General features: G+C 39.7%; 4 protein-coding genes across 5 annotated transcripts; 3 read left to right on the top strand and 1 right to left on the bottom strand.

The window, feature by feature from the left end:
• The first annotated feature begins 29 nt into the window (after positions 1–29).
• On the top strand, positions 30–595 carry LOC135938384 (UPF0669 protein v1g209471-like). The gene is made up of 2 exons (XM_065482004.1): positions 30–380; positions 449–595. The coding sequence occupies exons 1-2, from the start codon at positions 30–32 to the stop codon at positions 593–595; spliced, it is 498 nt and encodes a 165-aa protein (XP_065338076.1).
• Positions 476–5,091, top strand: mei-9 (DNA repair endonuclease XPF mei-9). The gene is made up of 5 exons (XM_065487163.1): positions 476–610; positions 1,529–2,017; positions 2,656–3,172; positions 3,293–3,799; positions 4,324–5,091. The coding sequence occupies exons 1-5, from the start codon at positions 603–605 to the stop codon at positions 4,933–4,935; spliced, it is 2,133 nt and encodes a 710-aa protein (XP_065343235.1). The 5' UTR covers positions 476–602; the 3' UTR covers positions 4,936–5,091.
• Positions 5,078–13,790, bottom strand: LOC135941548 (homeobox protein TGIF2LX-like). Its single transcript, XM_065487166.1, has 3 exons — positions 13,400–13,790; positions 7,315–7,535; positions 5,078–6,815 (listed from the first exon to the last, which is right to left on the bottom strand). Exons 1-3 carry the CDS (start codon positions 13,419–13,421, stop codon positions 6,339–6,341), a joined length of 720 nt encoding a protein of 239 aa, XP_065343238.1. The 5' UTR covers positions 13,422–13,790; the 3' UTR covers positions 5,078–6,338.
• A 425-nt stretch (positions 13,791–14,215) lies between these two features.
• LOC135939140 (HUWE1-associated protein modifying stress responses) lies at positions 14,216–18,576 on the top strand. Of its 2 annotated transcripts, XM_065483350.1 has the most exons (5): positions 14,216–14,512; positions 14,569–14,640; positions 15,309–15,578; positions 17,118–17,312; positions 17,816–18,576. In XM_065483350.1, exons 1-4 carry the CDS (start codon positions 14,332–14,334, stop codon positions 17,270–17,272), a joined length of 678 nt encoding a protein of 225 aa, XP_065339422.1. In that variant the 5' UTR covers positions 14,216–14,331; the 3' UTR covers positions 17,273–17,312; positions 17,816–18,576. The 2 variants fall into 2 exon arrangements, with proteins under 2 accessions (XP_065339422.1, XP_065339421.1); XM_065483349.1 differs by having other exon boundaries at positions 17,118–18,576.
• Positions 18,577–18,598: the final 22 nt, after the last annotated feature.

The raw sequence follows: 18,598 nt of genomic DNA on the forward strand, positions 1-18,598 counted from the left end.
CAAGTTCAATTTGGAGTGATTAGGTCGAGATGCAGCAGGTCTGGCTGGTCTTCTTGGTTGCAGTTGTTTTATTATTCGACAACGCTAAAGGCGAGATTCGCCTGCACTCCGTGTCCGGCGAGGTCGGCCGCGGTAACTTCACCTACTACAGTTTGATGTACGAAGGCCCTATCTCGCTGATTCTGCATTCCAACCGCGGTGACTGCGACCTTTACGTTTCTCAACACAACTCGAAGCCTACCTACGAACCGCACACGTACTGTCTACACAGCAACACCTGCGGACTAGACCGAGTGGACATTCCAGAGGCTTTCAAGCGGCCAGTCGGTGTTGGAGTGTACGGACACCCTTCGCACAGGTCCTGCGAGTATTTGTTGGAGGTTCGGCCCCTTATTAATTATTCAGAGTTAATAAATGGTTTTATTGTTACAAATTATTTTCATTGAAGGTGTTGCTGGAGAGGAGTGAACTGGGAGACGATCCACGAGTGTCCTACGAACCGCAGGAAACAAACGGACATCAGGAGGAGCAGAGCTTGCTTTGGGGGATCATTGTCTCGGTCGCTGAACTCTTGCTTGAAGGCTTACTGCTCTAGCATAAAAATGACAAGGTATTATACTACCTCTAAAATGTTGACCGTGGTAAAATTAAAATAGGACATGGCGAATACTTGAGCCTAATAATTATGTTTAGTTATGACTTTGTTTATTTATTGAACTTGTCTAACAATAAGATGTGTACAAAATTAAAATCATGTTTTGCTAATTGCGCACCAATGTTATCGACTGTCTATTAATTTGCGACACATTTTTGGCAAAGTTGACTGCAAGCAAGGGTGTTTTCACTATGATTGCCAAGATTCTAAAGGAGCGCGTAGATCTAAAATGGGAATTGCTTAATTTTCTCTAGTCTCTTCTTTTGTCTCTGTTTGACACTCCACAATAATATTATAGGGCAGAAATAATTGAAAATGATTGGCTATAAACTGAGTAATATGTTTTTTAGAGTCATATATATTTAGACTTTTAATTGCATGTTTGAACGTTCACTGTTTTAATTAGCTTCCATTCTATATCCATTTTCAACATTACCATGCACGAAAAAGGAAAATAAACAACTATGTTGATTTCTTTTATAAATAGATTTTATAACAGCTACACTCTCAAACAGCGAGCTTTAAAGTAAGAAAGCGTATGACATTATTTCCTTTGCGATGAATTCAAGAGCCGCCAATTCTATATTCATTTGCCTATGGGTGTAGCCATAGTTAAATCTATTTGTATTTGTAAATTTCAACATACTAAAAAAACGAAAACTACTGGTGTAAAAGCATCATTAACGTTTTACAGTGCAAATATAGTTATTTCTTTGGTGGAATAGAGTAGTGCGTTTAATTAGTGAAAGTTTTATTCTAAATCATCTATGATTAGGCTGAAAACTAATTAAAGTTAATTAAATTAGTTGTATTATCAGAGCAAATAATGCATTAAATGAGAAAGACTAACATGATATTTATTTTACCCTCTAGGATGCTGGAATATGAGCGGCAGTTGTTGCTTGATATGGTGGGCGTCAACTGCCTGCTCATCAGCGCCGCCGGACTGGACATAGAGCGCGTGATGGAGTCGCTGCTGCGCGCCTACCTGGATCCGCGCAACTTAGTGCTGGTGGTGGGCACTGGCAGCGAGCAGGAGCTTCGCCTTGCCAACGCGCTCGGCGTGCCCCCCTCAACCCAGAAGTGCAGCTACGATGAGGGTGGCGTCGTCTTCGTCACCGCCAGGGTGCTCGTCGTCGACGCACTGCGGGACCGCGTGCCCCTGGCCAGCGTGACCGGCGTGGTGATGCTCCGCGCGCACGCCATCCTTGCGCAAGAGGCATTTGCCTTGCGCCTCTTCCGCCAACGCAACCCCACTGGCTTTATTTGCGCGGTCAGTGATGCCCCAAGCCGCTTCTCGTCGCACAATGTGCGTAAAGTCATGCGCACAATCTTCTGTGATAATCTGCTTCTGTGGCCTAGGTAATAATTAGGCTGTTAGCTTGTCTTATGCTCCTTCATCTCAATTCCGCTTGGTTTTGAGCAGTCTCTTTCAAACTAGAGTTATTTAAAATCGAATTTTAAAGCCAGGTTTCATTAAATCGTGATATTTTTAAGTACACCCTTCTTGACAAGACAAATCGATCGAAGGGCCATTTTTACTCCGGAAAAATACCTAATTTTTACTTGCAGGAAATCAGCCAGTAGTTCATTAACAGTTTAAGATAATGTCTTAAAATTTTCTAAGCTGATAAAGTTTCATTTTTGTAACTAGTACCTTACATTTTTTAATTTTATATTATTTTCTTTGGAATTTTCCCAATTTAAAGAAAGTGAAAATACAGTTATGCTCTTTTTTTCCTTTGATTTAATGTTTTTAAACTGCTCTTATTAATTTTTCATCCCCACAAACATTCACCTAGAATCAAGTTATCAACTCCATCGATCATATAAAAATAACCGTTTGAAAATTTGTGCATGGATTAAAAACCTAAAAAACCTAAATAATGTTGTTTTTGCGAGAATTAATCAAAATAATTTTTTCCAACACTTCCAATTTCAATCAAAACTAGTACTCCCGTTTGGATAAATTAATTTGATTTATTCCTTGTGAATTTCAGGTTTCATTCTGTCGTTGTAAGTGCCCTGAGTGGCGTCACTCCTGAGGTGGTGGAACTGCACGTCACGATGACCCAAAGCATGCTGAAAATCCAAACGGCTCTTCTCGAGCTGCTCTCTTACTGCGTCCGCGAGCTGCGCCGCCTGAATCCCGGTCTGCTGGATGAACTCAACGTGGAGGAAGCGCTGGCTTCCCCTCGCACCCTGCAGCGCCTGCTCGACCCTGTGTGGCACCAGCTGGGCCCCAAAAGTAGACAGCTAATTGCCGACGCCAAAACCCTACGCACCCTGCTCAGGAGTTTGTGTCAGTCGGACAGCGCCTCTTTCCTCGCGCAACTGGCGCCTTTGCGTACCGCAGAATACGCCCAACGGAGTAGCGGGTGGCTACTGCTCCCAGCCGCCGAGTCGCTGTTTGTTTTGGCCAAGGGAAGGGACGGAAATGAAAAAGAAATCTGTCCCAAGTGGAGTGCACTTGCTGATGTGCTTGAGGAGGAGGCCAAAGATGATGGTGAAAATAAGGTTAGCAAGTTTCAAAATTTGACTTTAAATCTGCTTTGCCATTGATAAATTGCACTAGTTCAATAAATAATCAATCATCCAATTTAAAATTGTTTTTATTATTTGCATTTCCCTTTTCAGATCCTGATACTTGCCGAGGAGCGAAGAACGTGCCGTCAATTGATGCGTTACCTGACCAAAGATGAGGCAAGTTCTGAAGATGATCAAACCTTCTTTAAGAAGAACAACTGTCTTGTGTTCCTGGAGCCGCTGGTGTCTCCGTTGGAGCCGCTTCTGGCTGCCTTCAGCCCTAGAATAATAATCCTATATGATGCCAACGTGGTCGCCGTTCGTCAGCTGGAGGTGTTCCAAGCCCGAAACCCTGAGCCCCGCTTGAGAGTATACTTTGTCGTGTTTGGAGGGTCGGTTGAGGAGCAACTCTACCTGACAGCCTTGCGTCGAGAAAAGGATGCCTTTGAGGCTCTAGTCCGAGAAAAAGCCTCATTAGGGGCTGGAGAAGTCAGTGTTGACGTCGGAGTTGAGTCAGCTAAACACGGCATTGTGTTAGTTGATGTCAGAGAATTCAGATCGGAGCTTCCCAATTTGCTGCATCAAAAGGAAGTCAGAGTTGAGCCGATTACTCTGAAGGTGGGTGAATATTTAGTCCGATAGCATAATATTTGGAAACTTATTTTTAATATTCAAAGTAAATTTAGTAAATAATCAAATTGCAATTCAAATGGGGAGGGAAGAGAGAGAGAGAGAGAGAGAGAGAGTATTTATTTTATATGCATGATGTATTTAAACTAGAGGTCTCAGCCGCGAGATTAAAGGCTACGGATGGCAGGACCGGCCTAGCTTATTTTTTTCCTGGCGGTGGCTGGCCATTTTCACCGTCGGCTAGGGCGGCTGACAATATATTTTAAACTTGAAGTTTGATAGTGCTTAACTGCTTGAGGGGCTGCAAGACATTTTTCCCTCCACTATTTAATTTTAGACCCTTTATCCCCAGCGGCTGGCTGAGACCTCCAATTTAAACTTGTTTAACACGATGTGTACCAAAATATTATTGAAATTAGGTTTCTATTTTTCTGGGAACATGCTGTGGCTACCATTTTATTTAAATTGAAGCATCTGCTTATTTTGATTACTCCTATTTTATCTGATTTCAGGTTGGAGATTACATAGTCACAAGAGACCTGTGTGTGGAGCGAAAAAGTGTTTCTGATCTCATTGGCTCGCTGAACAGCGGCCGGTTGCACAAGCAAGCCACAGCGATGCAGCGAAACTACAAAAGGCCTGTGCTGCTGATCGAATTTGAGGGGAAAGACGTGACTCGGCTACCCATGCAGCGCCTTCAGCTGCTAACCCTGCTCTTTCCTCGGCTCCGCATCATCTGGTCACCAAGCCCTCACGCGTCAGCTGAAATGCTAGTCGAACTGAAAGCCGGTCATGATGAGCCCAGCCTCGAGCACGCTGCAGCCTCGCACCGCTACGACACACCTCTGCTGCACGAACAATTTGACACAACCATGCGGGAATTCGTCTCATGCCTACCAGGGGTGCACTCGAAGAATCTGCGTTCCGTGTTGAGTCGGGGAGGTTCTTTGGTCCAGTTGTTTACCATGGATGCAGCCAAACTGGCTGAATTGACCGGCACAGCTGCCGCAGGACAAAGTTTGCACTCAGCGCTGCACAAAGCCTTGAGCCCAAATTTGCAAGCAAGCTACGTCAAACCCAAGAAGCAACCTTTGAAAAGAAAATGGCCTTCCAAAAAGACCTGAAGGGGAAACTTAAACGTTCCCATTACTCACTTGGACTGTTATTGTCTTCTACTTATTATAAGATATAAATGCAAAAGTTCTAACTCAATTATTTGCTTAATGAACTTTTATGTTCGTGGGGTGATCAAGTAATAAAAGTGAATTTATACACTAAAACAGTTTAATCGTCATTTTTATAACACATCTCTCTGACGTCAATTCTGATCAGTTTCAACAATTTGTAGGTATGTGTGCTGTATCTTCACATTTTGGAAAACCAGTACAGAATTCATCAGGTAGCTCAATTGATATGTCTACAAAAAGTATATTTGGCATCTTTCTCAAATTTAAGTGTTTGGGTTTTGATTTTGCAGTTAGCCGATAAACCTGGTAAAAACGACTATGGTGGTACACATATATAAAATATCCGGATGCAAAAGGTTAAAGAGCAGGCAACACTTAAAATTAACATGTGGACTGCACAACCATATTTCGAGTTGAGCAAATAAAATGCTATACAATGTACTATATTATTGCTGTCTACAACAAACTAGATGCAGAAAAGTGCATCGTCAGACTATATTTCTTTGCAATAGTATGGTGTAACCATATTTAAGAAATTTAGGAGTCGTCACAGTCACGACTTTAACAAAAATGCACGGACACCACTTTTCTTGCTGGGATAAAAGATCATTCTTATTAAGGTACAAAAAGCTCTTAATCAAAATGACAAAGGGGTTCAATAATGATGAAATTTACATTTGACAATAAAATACTACAATTGTTAGTTTTATTGATTACAAGCGTGCACAAAATGGCCATGAGATGTATATTAGGTTTATTTAAAATCAACCACGCGACAAATGCACCTAAGGAGCACATGATTGGGTGCAGCGGTGGTATAACGGGCTTTTCCAGTCTGAACATAAATATAGGCACTTATGTCAAAGATTAAAAATTCACCACTTATGAACCCCTTAAATGCGTAAAAAATGATTTTGTTGTTTGAAGCGTTTTAGCTTTTGATCTTATTGCGAGCTTATTGTTCCAGCACGATTACTTACATAAAAATGTACAACGTTGTCGCCGTGTTTAGAGCTAAATTTGCGACTTATATATATATCAACCATTTAAGCGTATTGAGACACCTCACTTTACTTGTTAAGGAGTAAATTATGGTAAAATATATACAATGTCGCTCTTTGCGATATTTATTGTCGCTTGTCTTCAAGCTTGGAAGTCTTCGGTTTCTGATAATGGCACTTTTAAGTTTAGTTAATATAAACGCTTTGAACGTTTAAGTTTAGCTACGCTGAGCTGCGAGTTGTGCTAAACCAAAAGGCTTGAAATTTTATAAGACTGTACAAGGTAAAACTATATTAAATACACTACGATTTTGTCTCTGCACTAGACAAGGCTCAATTTTAAGCATTATTGCTGTGAGCTCTCACGACCATAGCCACTGTAGACAGCAACTGCATGTCATAGAACATGCTTTTCTTGTCCTCCTCTTTGAGCAACTCATGAGCGTGCAGAATTAACTTGTCAGTGGGCCGCATCATAAACGGGTGGCTCAACTCGGGGCATCCCATACCAAACCCTTTGGAGCCATTGTTCTTGGTAGGAATCAGGGGCTTTGAGCTGGGCACACTTTCCGCAGAACTGTGCCACATGACAATGGGGTGGGTGTTCTCCATGCACCCACTGTCAGATCCGGTTGACGATGTAGAAGTCGTCCTGAACTTGGCCGGTAGCTTCCGGTCAGTCACTGGCTTCGCCGGCTCCCTGAGCTGGTTCTTGCCTCGCCGCCGGATTTTGTGGGTCTCAGACTCATCTAAGCCAGCTTCCGCAATTAGCTGAGCCAGGTAGCGCCTCCGGGCGTTAATAAACCAATTCGAAACCTTGATAAACAAAATTTTTTAGGTTTTCATCAAATTGATTATCATTTTTTTTAAATTTGGAGATTGTTGTTTCATTCAAGAGTAAAAAGCCCAAAGATTTACAATCAATGGTTGACAGAAATGCTACTAAAGTCGAAGCACACAAATTTTTCAGTTGAAATTAAATTAAGCTTCCTGTATTTAGCACATAAGCGGTTTTTCAGAATTTCTAGCTTGAAATTTCCGAAGAAATACAAAAAATAAACATCTTGGTATCACTGAGGAAGCTGCATTGTTTGAATTCAACTGAAATATTTTTCATTATGCAAATTTTTTTAGTGCTGACATTTCCTGGTAACAGTTAATTATAGGAGCTTGGAGGACTGTAGCATAATACTACTCAGGAGCATAAAGCTTGTATTATAGGCATCTTAAAATTATTTTACATGACATTTATCATTGAAAGTGGAATATTGACCAAGTTAAAATGCATAAAAAAAGAATTGTATGGCAAACATACCTGAACGAGAGTCAGTCCGGTCGACTTGGCCATATGCTCCTTCATGGCGTCCGTTGGGTAGGCGTGCTTAAGGTTTTGCCTTAGCCAGTTGTTCATCACGATGATGGCGTCCTTGGGAAGGTTGCTGCGGCGTTTGACTGTCCGGACAGCGTCCTCAATGGGCACCTGCACAGAGCTTGGGCTCACCGACTCCTTCTTAGAAGCGCCAGCACGTGTCGTTTCTGAAACAATTGATAAAAAAATTTGATAAGTTAATTTATCAAATAGTTAGGTAATACCTATTAATACATATGTACAAAAAAAATTAAGCTTAAATATTTTAGCTTATTCTAATGAAATTGGCAGTCAATAATTCAAAAGGCAAATACTTAATTGTTTTTTTAATTCTATTCGCAAACTCTGTATGACAAAATTTTGTATTTTTTACGATTGCTCACACGGTCATAGAGTGAAAACAGAGCTCTATATAGATAAAATTTCCGGAGTTTGAATCAGGTGTGCGCCTTTTTGACATTCCCACGTGTGAACCCTGACGCTGCATTCAGCATTTCTATTTCCGGCGTTGTCACCTCAGCGCCGTGAATTTTAACCTGCATACATAATTCACCAGCGTTTCTACAATGACAAAAATCAGCGCAGTTACATAAGATGTTACAGTATTTTGTTTTTAATTTTTTGAAGAATTTTCGGATAAACGCCACGGACAGGAAGGAAGTGATTTATTCCCGCCGGATGATCATTGTGGCGCGTATAAATGAACGCGCGGAAAAATAGCTGTCGCGTGCAGTTGATAATCTATATCAACGTTTAAAACAATATCGGGAGCATGAAGCAGTAAGCGATGATCAGAGAATGGAGCGCCTTTTGGAAGCAGGAAGTGACTTTGGGTGTCATTTTCAAGGTAACTATCGTGCCTGCTAGATTATGCACTGTTCAAGCGTGAAACACGGTCAACGATATTAATAGAGTCAGAAGGTTTGAAAATAATTCTAGTGATACAATTTTTAGGTGTATTTTGTTTATATCAATTTGATATATTATGATGTATTAAACTAAAGTAGTTTCATTCATAAACAAACATAAGCCGATATTGTGTTGCTTAGCGCAGAGCGCAGTGACATGTATGTTAAAACATTATAACAATAAATAGAATGTTTACAATTAGATAATTTAAAAAGGGGCTCGTTTGTTGCGTCAAACAAATAGTGATGCGGTGGAAGTTGGCTACTTGACGCCACTCACTTTTACTATATTCTCTGCTGGAGGCTTGTTTACTGCCGAGTGACCTTTGATAGAAGTTCGTTATATTCATAACAATAATCGCAGCAGCGAGCGCCTCTTGCTGCTTTAGTTATATTGATGCAGATTGCAGATTTACTGGTCAACGTGCTGTTGTGTACCGAAGCCATTTAAGCAGTAGCGACGAGACTCATTGATAAAGTGGTGGCTAAAGGCCTGCAGCCAGTGCCAAGAAGGGAAATGAGATAAAGAGTACAAACTGAGGGGCCTTTTCATGATTGTGTGAATATAAACACGGAAATTTACCAAGATGTGCGAAAATTAAATTAAAGACTAAGTCAACTGTCACAACTCTCAATTCTCTTCAACAGGCCATGAAAATTAAGTCTTGCTAAAGTACAACAGTTCAATCTAGTGTGGGTTGCAAATAAAAGCATTAAAATGCGACTGATTCATTTATAGAGCTACATTTCACTTAACCAAACCAAGAGCGTCAAGAAGAGACTAAAGCACAAAACAGGTGGGCGATGAATTAAATTAAAATGTATAATGTCAATTATGGCAGAACTCATCCTACACAAAATGTTACTGTTTTGTAAAATTTTAGATTGCAAGATTAATCTCGACTCTCTTGGCCGCTAAAAACAAGAGAGCAAAAACACCGCTATTGCAAATGCTGATTATCCAACATGATTTATTTGCCCATGCTTAAGGTACCTGATAGGTATTTTTACGACTTTTTAACCGCTTCTCAGCATAATCACGTAGGCTGAGAGCTCACCATGTCCCAATAATACCACCGAGCGGATAGCATGGAGCCCGATGGTCTGCAGAGGAGCTTGGGCCCTATGACCATCTCTTTGCCCCCTCGCATCGAGGTTTTTTATTGAAACGCCAGCAATTTGTCCCTAAATCCGCTGTAAAGGCGCAAAACCCAGCAAGTGGCGGCTGGCGAGTCGGCGCCGGTGCGCCTCCCAGTCCGTTGAGCTTTTTGAGCATTTCAAGTCACCTAACTAACCACCTTTTGCCATCTCGGGCATTGGGCAGCCAGTTTCATTTCCCAGAAATGTTCAAACATCACCCATAGGATGGACACTCCTGAGAATGCCTTAGTAATTCGTGCAAACGGGCTGGTCATTGTTATCTCATAGATGAGTATCATTCGATATTTTGTAAAATCACAGTGGACTTCAATTATTATATGCGTCCAATCGAACAAAGCGCTTAGAGGTCTATTTCTGCTTGGCGAATTGAAAATGCGGGTTGCGCTCCCGGTGTCGGCAAAGAGACGTACGACCGTGAACAGCGAGGGTCTTCCCTCTAATTGCAGTGTGGTTGTTTAATACAAAGAATAAAATGTCATGCACCTAGCGAGGGGTCCTAATGGAGGAGGTGAGCCGTGTAACGCAAGCCAAACACCAAACGCGAGAAGGCTGGCGAGGGCTAAAATCGGCCCTGCACTATAAATAGTGTCAAAATGAAGCGGCCAACAAGAGGTCTTCCAATGGAGTCGAAACCAGCCCCTCTCCCAACGGAGTATAAAGATGTGTATTTTATTTTTGTTAATGCACAAGGCGCGGAGGTGAGCAGACGAACGCCGCCGATTTTGTCAGGAGTCACGTGCGCCAGCCCGTTTATTATTTTCGCAGCTGACTCGTTCACTAGTTTCTTATTTTAACAAGTTGTTTCTTGTAATGTTGTTTGCTACTTATTCTTTATTGGTTTGTTGTGGGAGAGTTTGTAACATACCTATGCTATTTTAGCAAGTATAAAATAAATTTCGCTATAAATAGTGCAATAAAATAGGTAATTAAATCGAAGGAAAATCAATAGTAAATGAACTCAATACTTGTGCAATGATAAATCATCCCTGTGTGACCAGGGGTAAATAGAAAATTTAAACACAACAACTGAAGGAGTAAAGCGAAACTAGTTGAGCGTAATTAAGACGTTACATTCGAAGTAAATTTCCAGCATTTCAACTTACCATAAATAAACCGGCAAAAAAACGCAGGTAATTTTTTTAATTTAATTAATAAATGGATCAGCTCCGCGCTGATGTGCTCGGGATAGATTACCATTTTAGTGAAATACTAGCAGGAAAATTAAAGGAAACGCTCCCGTAATGAACGCAGTACAAATCCCCCGATACGCAGATACTCCAAAACAAAATTCCTAAAGTAGCTGTTGGGGGGTTACCATATTTATCATTTTCTTCTTACACAGACCTTCAATAAGAAATGAAAAATGGCCGTGTTACTCTTTTGTTCAGTGGACAGTGAAACTTTTGAACCTTTTCAATAGATCTTTTTCAACCTGTCATCAAGCGACGAATTTCCATTGTAAGGATTTCCAAAGATTGCTGCAAAGAACCTTCTTTGCTGGTATTGTCAGGACTGTTTTTTCTTTGTTATTTTTATTTATTATTTTTTTTTGACAAAAGATGAATTTTTTCCTGTCCAACAGAATGCAGTGTTGTTTATGTTTACCGACCTGTCGAAATAATCTCCCCTTAGAAATACTCTCCCCTTCCTTGCGTAACGCATGTGACTATTTGCAAAGAAGGAACTGTCATTTATATTTCGAAAGAAAAACACCCCGCCTTATTACTTAATCCCTTTTGTGCTCTTTCTGAGACTATCCTCTGATGAAATTTTGAAATTAGGTTTCAAGGGAGTGTATTGCTTAATAGAGCCCAGAGAATTTCTAGCATAAGATTCAACTCGTGGATCGAAAACTTCAAACTACGAAAGCTTCTTGCATCAGAATGAGAGGGCAGTTTTTTTTTCAAGATGAGCGAGAAGTCATGCGAATAAATTATTGTCGACGATGCAAGCATGCTGGCAAGGCCATGCTTAATTGAGTTTCAAATTGGAAAGCGTAATTTTAAAAGCGTCAGATATTGATATATTAAAACAAATTAATTGCTCATCACAGAATGAGCGTGCTGTTTAGAAAATTGTAAAATAGAGATTGAAGGAAAAAACATCGATCGTTGCAATAAATTTGAGCTGGATTGAGTACAATCCTTGTATCGAAAAAAATAAAAAAATATAGTGGTGTGAGAGACGGTTGTTTGTCCTCGCAATGTTTGCATAATCTCAGAGTAAGTATGCTATCGCTATCGGCCGAAGAGCGAAAAGAACGAAAAGTAGACCTTATCACATGGCTCCAGAGAAGCAAAGGAGAAGTAGAAGTGCTTCCAATTTTATTATTATCAGGCTAAACTTTACTCAGTCAGAGCCCGCGGCAATGACAAACACAAGTTTAGTAGTACACATGTGAAATGGAAAAATCTTAAATGTGGAAATTTCAAAGGACAATAATTCAGCTCTTTCAAGGATACATCCCTGCTTTTAGTTTCCAGACTAATTAATATTAAATAATGGACGCTGCACGAATTTTCTGATCAATTTCAAACCGGAAAAATGTAATCAAAAATTCCAACAATCTAATATTATGAAATATTTATAACCATACTAGAAATGACCGATAAAGTCTAGGCTAATTATGGTCTCGATTCGATTTCTTTGATAATTTGGCATTTGGCTCCTCGCGTGCGTCACTCTTTTCAGCTCATCCGAAATTAAATTGCAGTGTCTGCAAACCCTTAGCGATTGCTTAAGTTCAGGGGGTCATCCGAAAGGTCAGACCGAGAACGTGATGCGGCTTTTCTTTTATTTTGCGGCCGCCACTGGGCTAATAAGAAGTTGCGTTTTGAGTTTGACACTATGGTCGCGCTGCAGGCTCTAATTTTGACGTGTGCGAGCGCTTGTGTACACAAAGAGCTGCTGCGGTACTCCCGGCAGACGAAAAAAAAACACGCCGCTCTCCACGTGACCGACAACAGCGCTGCCTAAAATATGAAATGCCAAAGCAAGTTGGCTGTGTAGCGCAGAGGCCACAATCTGCCTTCTTTCAATAGGCGGGAGGTACACCACGTTGGGTCTTTCATTTAGCTTCAAAGATGGCGTACCCGCAGATCGGCGGTGGAATTTTCGGAATTTTCCAACATAAGGGATTATAAACGCGCGAATGTGCTGCCCCCTTCTTTTGGCCGTGGAAATAAATCGTATAAGCGGAGAATGAATGCGTTTTGCCTCAGCGGGGTATATCTTTGCTGATTGGATTGAAATTGAAGTGACACGGAGAGGTAAAGGAGAGCAAGAGACACTAGCGAGCGCATGTTTCATACCAGAGGAATCGCTGTAGCTGCAGCAGAGGCCGCAAGATATTTGACAGGTGGACCACATACACATGTGGAGAGTGGAACAAATAAGTCCAATAAAAGATCTAAATAAATCCTATTATGCTGCAAGCAGTGAAATTTTTGTTGCGTTATTAATGTTGTAACGTTATTACAAATATGACTGTGTCAGGCAGTTATTTCGGATCAAACTTTCCAAAAATGAAAAGAACAAAGAAGCATGAATTATTTATCCCAACATAATAATTTTCATTTTTATTTTTTAATATAAAAATTTTATATTAATAAACTGTTTAATCCTCAGATTTGGATAAAGAAAAACGAGATATCTTCATACTCTTGTAACCAATAATTACACATCTCGCCAGTTCTTATGAGAATCCCGTGTTAAAGTAGGGTGGCGAAAACTGTGACTTTTCCATACATAATCGAATCAAGTATGGAAAAGCTCGAAAAGCTACAGTTCTCGCCGACTTTACCGATTACACTTTTACGCGCATCAAATCTGTTGTCCCTATAATACATAATATATGTACCTAAAACATTGTAAGGCGAAAACTGGCACTTTTCCATAATGATAGTTTTTAGCGTTTTATGTTGACTGAAAAATAAGAAAATTATGTATGTATATGTACTCACGCTTATTCCTTGTCTTCCCCATATTTTCCGATTAAGACGTGAAGAGTAAACGGGAAAGAAACGGCGACCAACTCACTCTCTCTCGTTCGCGGAGGTACCACGTGTACGTACTTAGATTTTCAAATAATTTTCTTTTTTCGTGGAATTAAAAAATCGAAAACTTTAGGAATTTTAAAATAAGTAATGGCAGTAGCTTAGCAGCGCGACGAGTGCGAGAGGAGCCGACAGCCGACGCCGTTAATGCCGAAAAAATCTGTCTTGCAAGCCGATGACAACTTGTGAACGTGACAGTCACACTGGTGCAGGCTGTGGCACAAGCAGAAGAGTGAGCGAGTGGCTGGCTAAGGCAGAGGGTAGGTGCGTGCTCGCGGCTTGCGTTCTAGTGAATGGCAGATCTGCTTTCCACTGCCTTTGACAGTTGTTAGGAGCAAGCATGGGGACCGCATTGCTCTTCGGTTTAGAGGCTGCCTGTAAGACTACCAACATAACCAAAACCAACTGACAATAAAAATAAACCTGGAATCTCAATAATTATACTAAACTTCTCTGTGTACAATAATATGTATTACTATTACGTACATATCTACAAAAATTAAGAAGCGAGCCATTCAAAATATTATTGGTGAACTAGCAACAATTATTTAAGATTTAAAAGCGTTTTCCGATTACGAAACATTGAACAGCCAAATTTTTACCGATTGGCATTTCGCGGTCAAATCCCAATTCCAACTCAAATGCTTGCAAGGAAGTTCGGGTAGTTCAAAGATAGCGGGTCTAGCGTCATCTAGTTGGCATAAGGTGAACAATTTTCAGTCACTTGTTTTGGTTTGGTGGGGACTGTGAAAGATCGACTTGTGTCATGGCCGCAGCCTGAGTTTACGATCTGCGTCTCAATCGAGGACTTATTCGAATTATTGCCCCCTCTAGCAAGAATGAGCGACGACAAAGATGAAGACCAAGAAGGCTTGAAGTACTTGGAACGTCAATGCTCTGCTCAGATCGAAGCGCAGCCGGACCTTGAGCACCAACTGAGTCTCGAACGTGATGCTGTCACCCAGCGCTTATGGCTCGGATTCCACAACTCTGCTGCAGCGATTGCCCACCTTTACCGAGGTTTGAGCCTGTGACTCAATCACAGGAATCCTTAACTGATGACTGTTTTCTTGCAGAGCGATGCCATGGATCGGAGCTTTGGCTACCTTTTCAGACGGCCGCTGGAACCGTCACGACTCTCTTCAAAGGTATACGTACATTCAAGCAAGCAGTGGATGTTTGCATGTATGATTGTATGAATCGTCGTATTAATCGTTGCAAACTGTGTGTCACTGGGCATGGGCTTGACCCTTAAACCCGCTTACATACCAAAACTTCGGTTTTCAGAACACGTTTTTGCATCTAGTCCGTGTTTTGCGATAAATTTTCTTCCTGACGTAGAAAATTAATTGTTTACAATTGGGCATTGCTATTTTATCGTTGAATTTTGAAAGTTAGCTAGAAGAATTTGACATTGGAGAAGTATAAGGCTCACAAATTGAAATACAATTGTAAATTTTAGTAGTATTTCATGGTCAGTTGAACTGTTTTCATATTAGGTTTTGTCTTTTGATGACATCACTGTTTGTAAGCACTCCTTAACTAAGCTATTCATCTTCGCGCACACATGGCCATGCCAGATCTATTCAGTCTCGTTAAAAAACGTTTTTGTCTCTAAGTATTTAATGAACCTAATTATTTAAAAACATTTCTCTGAATCCAATACAATAATAATTCTGATTTGCCCAGCACCTAAAGTTCACTGCGGAAGCTTGATTATAGCGCCAAAAACTGGATATATTATAGTTATTTATGAAGCCTTTAGCTATTACTCACTTTTTGTAGCACAAGAGCTAATTTAAAATCAATATTGCAGATTCTAACGAGTGCATCCGTCGAATGAGTGATATTGGCTTGCAAGCTGGCCTCCAGAAGCGCAACAAGGAAGTCCTGAGCTGGGCCAGTCGCCGTCGCCACAACATCCGCAGGGAAGAACTGATCGCCTACCTGGCTGGCCGCCCCCTGCCTCGCCCCCACAGATCCTCCCCTAGATCCTCCCCAAGGCCCAAGATACTGCATGAAGGCCAGCCTGTTATGCCCAGCACTCACGAGGACAACCTTAACACCTTCATTGAAGCTCTGTCAGGTAGCAACTCAAGAATTTCTCTTGAAGGAAAGATCGGAAATCGACAATAGGTCTGAAATCCTGTTATGTTACCGTACTCCTCCATAAAAATATCAATGGTGGTTACAGTCGGGTAACAGCATTTTCGGATCCAAATCTCTACTATCCTAATGAATTGTAAATATTGTAAAGGTTTTAAAGTTCTATAAATCGAATTTTTGATAGGAATTAAGGAATCGCCACAATTTCATTAAAATTTTGTTGCAAACGCGTCTTTCATTTTTTAATTTTGAACTGTTGTTGAGAATTAAGTTGAAGGCAGTAAACTAAATTCCAGGCTGCACATTGTTTTCCAGCCTTTTCATGATTTTTACGATTTTTACAGTAGATCAGTCATTACTTAAATAAAATTAAAAAATGTCGCTAATGGCTACCTTGAATTAATTGATCAAATTTTTATGATCCAAATTTTAATCTAGAATGGTTATATCCATTCTAATATCTAATAATTCTATATCCATGACCTAAAGAGTTGAAGGCCCTATTATCCTTTTTTTATTTAATTAAATTTTTGTTATTTAACACCACGCATTTTTGTTTTCAAATATTTTTTACCAAGCTAAAATTGGAATGGTTATTGATTCATTCAGATTTATAACTGAGCACATCAAGTTTCACTCAATTTTTATTGTCTTGATGCCAGTTATAGGGCTGTTAATTCATAACATCTACCTATTACATTTTTCTATTACAAATTAGCAACTTCAGAGCTATTATATGAAACTGCGATTTTAAATCCCACGAGCAACACGTTTCGTCAATCTGCCAAGAATTTTCATGCCTCAGCGACAAAATATCAAGGCCTTAAACCCCTCAGACCTTGAAAAAATTCGCATTAATGGTTGATAATTTTTATCTTTATAAATAAACCAATTTTGGCTATTTCAGTCAGGAAAAAAAATTCCTGTTCGTAGTTCAGAACATTGAAACTAAAGCCTGCAGCCTGGGTATTTTAGTCCCTAGAATATTAGAAGAAAATAGTATATAATTTATAACTTATTTATTACGGAAAGGGGTGAATTTAAAACACATCGTTAAGCTAAAATATTTATAAATGTACCAAAAGTTATGAATCATTGCTTTGTCTTGATTCTGCAGTAAGGTTAAGTACAATTCAGCTGCTAGACCATTGTGCACAAGATTAACATTGCGTGTGATCTTAGCTTTCCGTTCAATTCAAATTTCTTAACAATATAATATAATAATTTATTTTGTCTTTTGAGTTGAGGATCAAAGAAAAGGGCTATTTTTGTCCATGAGTAAAAAAATTGAAGAATTTTTCATTCTAGACATGAACTGGTTCAAAATTATTGGCACAGCAATAAACTCAGAGGAGATATCCTATTTGCTACCTGATAATTTCTGAAAGCGATTTAAAAAAAGGCAAATTTACTGCCACCTCAGATCTTAATAATTTATCTAAAGTGTGTTGGTGCTCAAGATGCATTCGCTTTCCAAGTTTTCATTTTTCTGGTTTTCAACGGTGTTTTGATTTTGCAGCTCGCCGCCGCCCATCTCCCACACAGGGCCTTCATGAGCTCAACTCATTCATCAGCAGCGAGTTCGCCCGCCACTGCAAGCGACCAGCAGCCACAAGTCCCTCGCACGACGTCAACATGGACTCGCCGACGCACAAGCGGTGCCGCTACATGTGAACTATTTGCTAGGTTGCTTGTCTGATTGAATGAATGGCTGGTAAGTCTAAGTTAAAAGTATCAAAATGACTTTTTTTCGAGACGGTGCCGTGGCACAGGCGTCTTGTTTTCATTGATTTTGTTCTCATAAGCTACCGCCTCTTTATTTGGAATCAAAACCCGCGAATTGCTTGGTCACATATACGGGGAAACCACCGTTTTTTCATTGTAATTTAAGCATTTAAAGCATCTAAAAATTTGATCGATATTTTTCTCTAAGGCATAAGGTGAGCATTAAATTAGTGATGTACGTTTTAGTGGACACTGCATCATATTTGATTTGCAATCAAAATTTTGATGTTTCAAATCAGCAAACACTGTAAATAACACTAGTTTTGTAATGGCCAAGTGTGTTTTATAATTTAAGCTGCTGCTTATTGATTCAATATAGGACACCAAAATTCAACTCATGCAATATGGTTTTCGCGTAAAAGCCGCCTGAAAGCGATTTGTGAATCCTGTTTTGAGTTTGTCTTCACTTTTCTATTATTAATATTTTTTCAGATAGGACAAATTTTCATCAAAGTATTGGAAATTAGCAGGAATTTTTGTTCAAATACAAGTGATAAACGCGCTAAAATATTTGTAAATAAAAAAGAGGAGAGGTTTGTATAAACATGTTTTTGGCTTTTGCACTCTAACATGGTATACTGAAGCTTTTCCTTCTTTATGCGTTTACAGAAACTGTTTCTCCATTTCAATTCATTAACAAACTGCTAATACAGATGGAAAGTCCCAACATATATATGATTTTTAATCATTGTTATGTAAATATCATGGTCGCTTAGGACAAACATATTTAATTGGTTAGTTAATTGCAAAATTGTTGTGTTATAATTTGTTCCAAACTGTTCACAGAATTTCCAGTAGGCTGTGATATTGTTCAGTTGCTTATCCTCCGATTTTGCAAAGCTCGTCAACAATGCTGACAAGTTTAACTTGTCCTGGGATTTCTTGGTATTTCATGTGATTTGTGGGGTTTTTGATAAAAATTAGTCATTAATGTTAATTTTTATTTTATTTTATTTTCACTGTCTGGAACAATTTGGCAGTATAAAAGAATTTAGATCGTGCTGTGTATTACTGCATGTTAAATTGCAATGCAGACTGTTTGAAGAAAAATTTGAGCTCAACGAACAGAGTTCAAGTGCAACATGAGCTTATCATTAGCTTATTGGGAAGCCTGGGATGTAAAGCTTGAGAAATTATCCTTTACCCTAGAAAGTGCGATTGAATTTATTAAATATTATGAAATGCTATACAAATGATTTTCAATTAAAAGAAAAC

The sequence above is a fragment of the Cloeon dipterum genome, chromosome 3 (genome assembly GCF_949628265.1).
Source record: "Cloeon dipterum chromosome 3, ieCloDipt1.1, whole genome shotgun sequence".
NCBI classification, from domain to species: domain Eukaryota; kingdom Metazoa; phylum Arthropoda; class Insecta; order Ephemeroptera; family Baetidae; genus Cloeon; species Cloeon dipterum.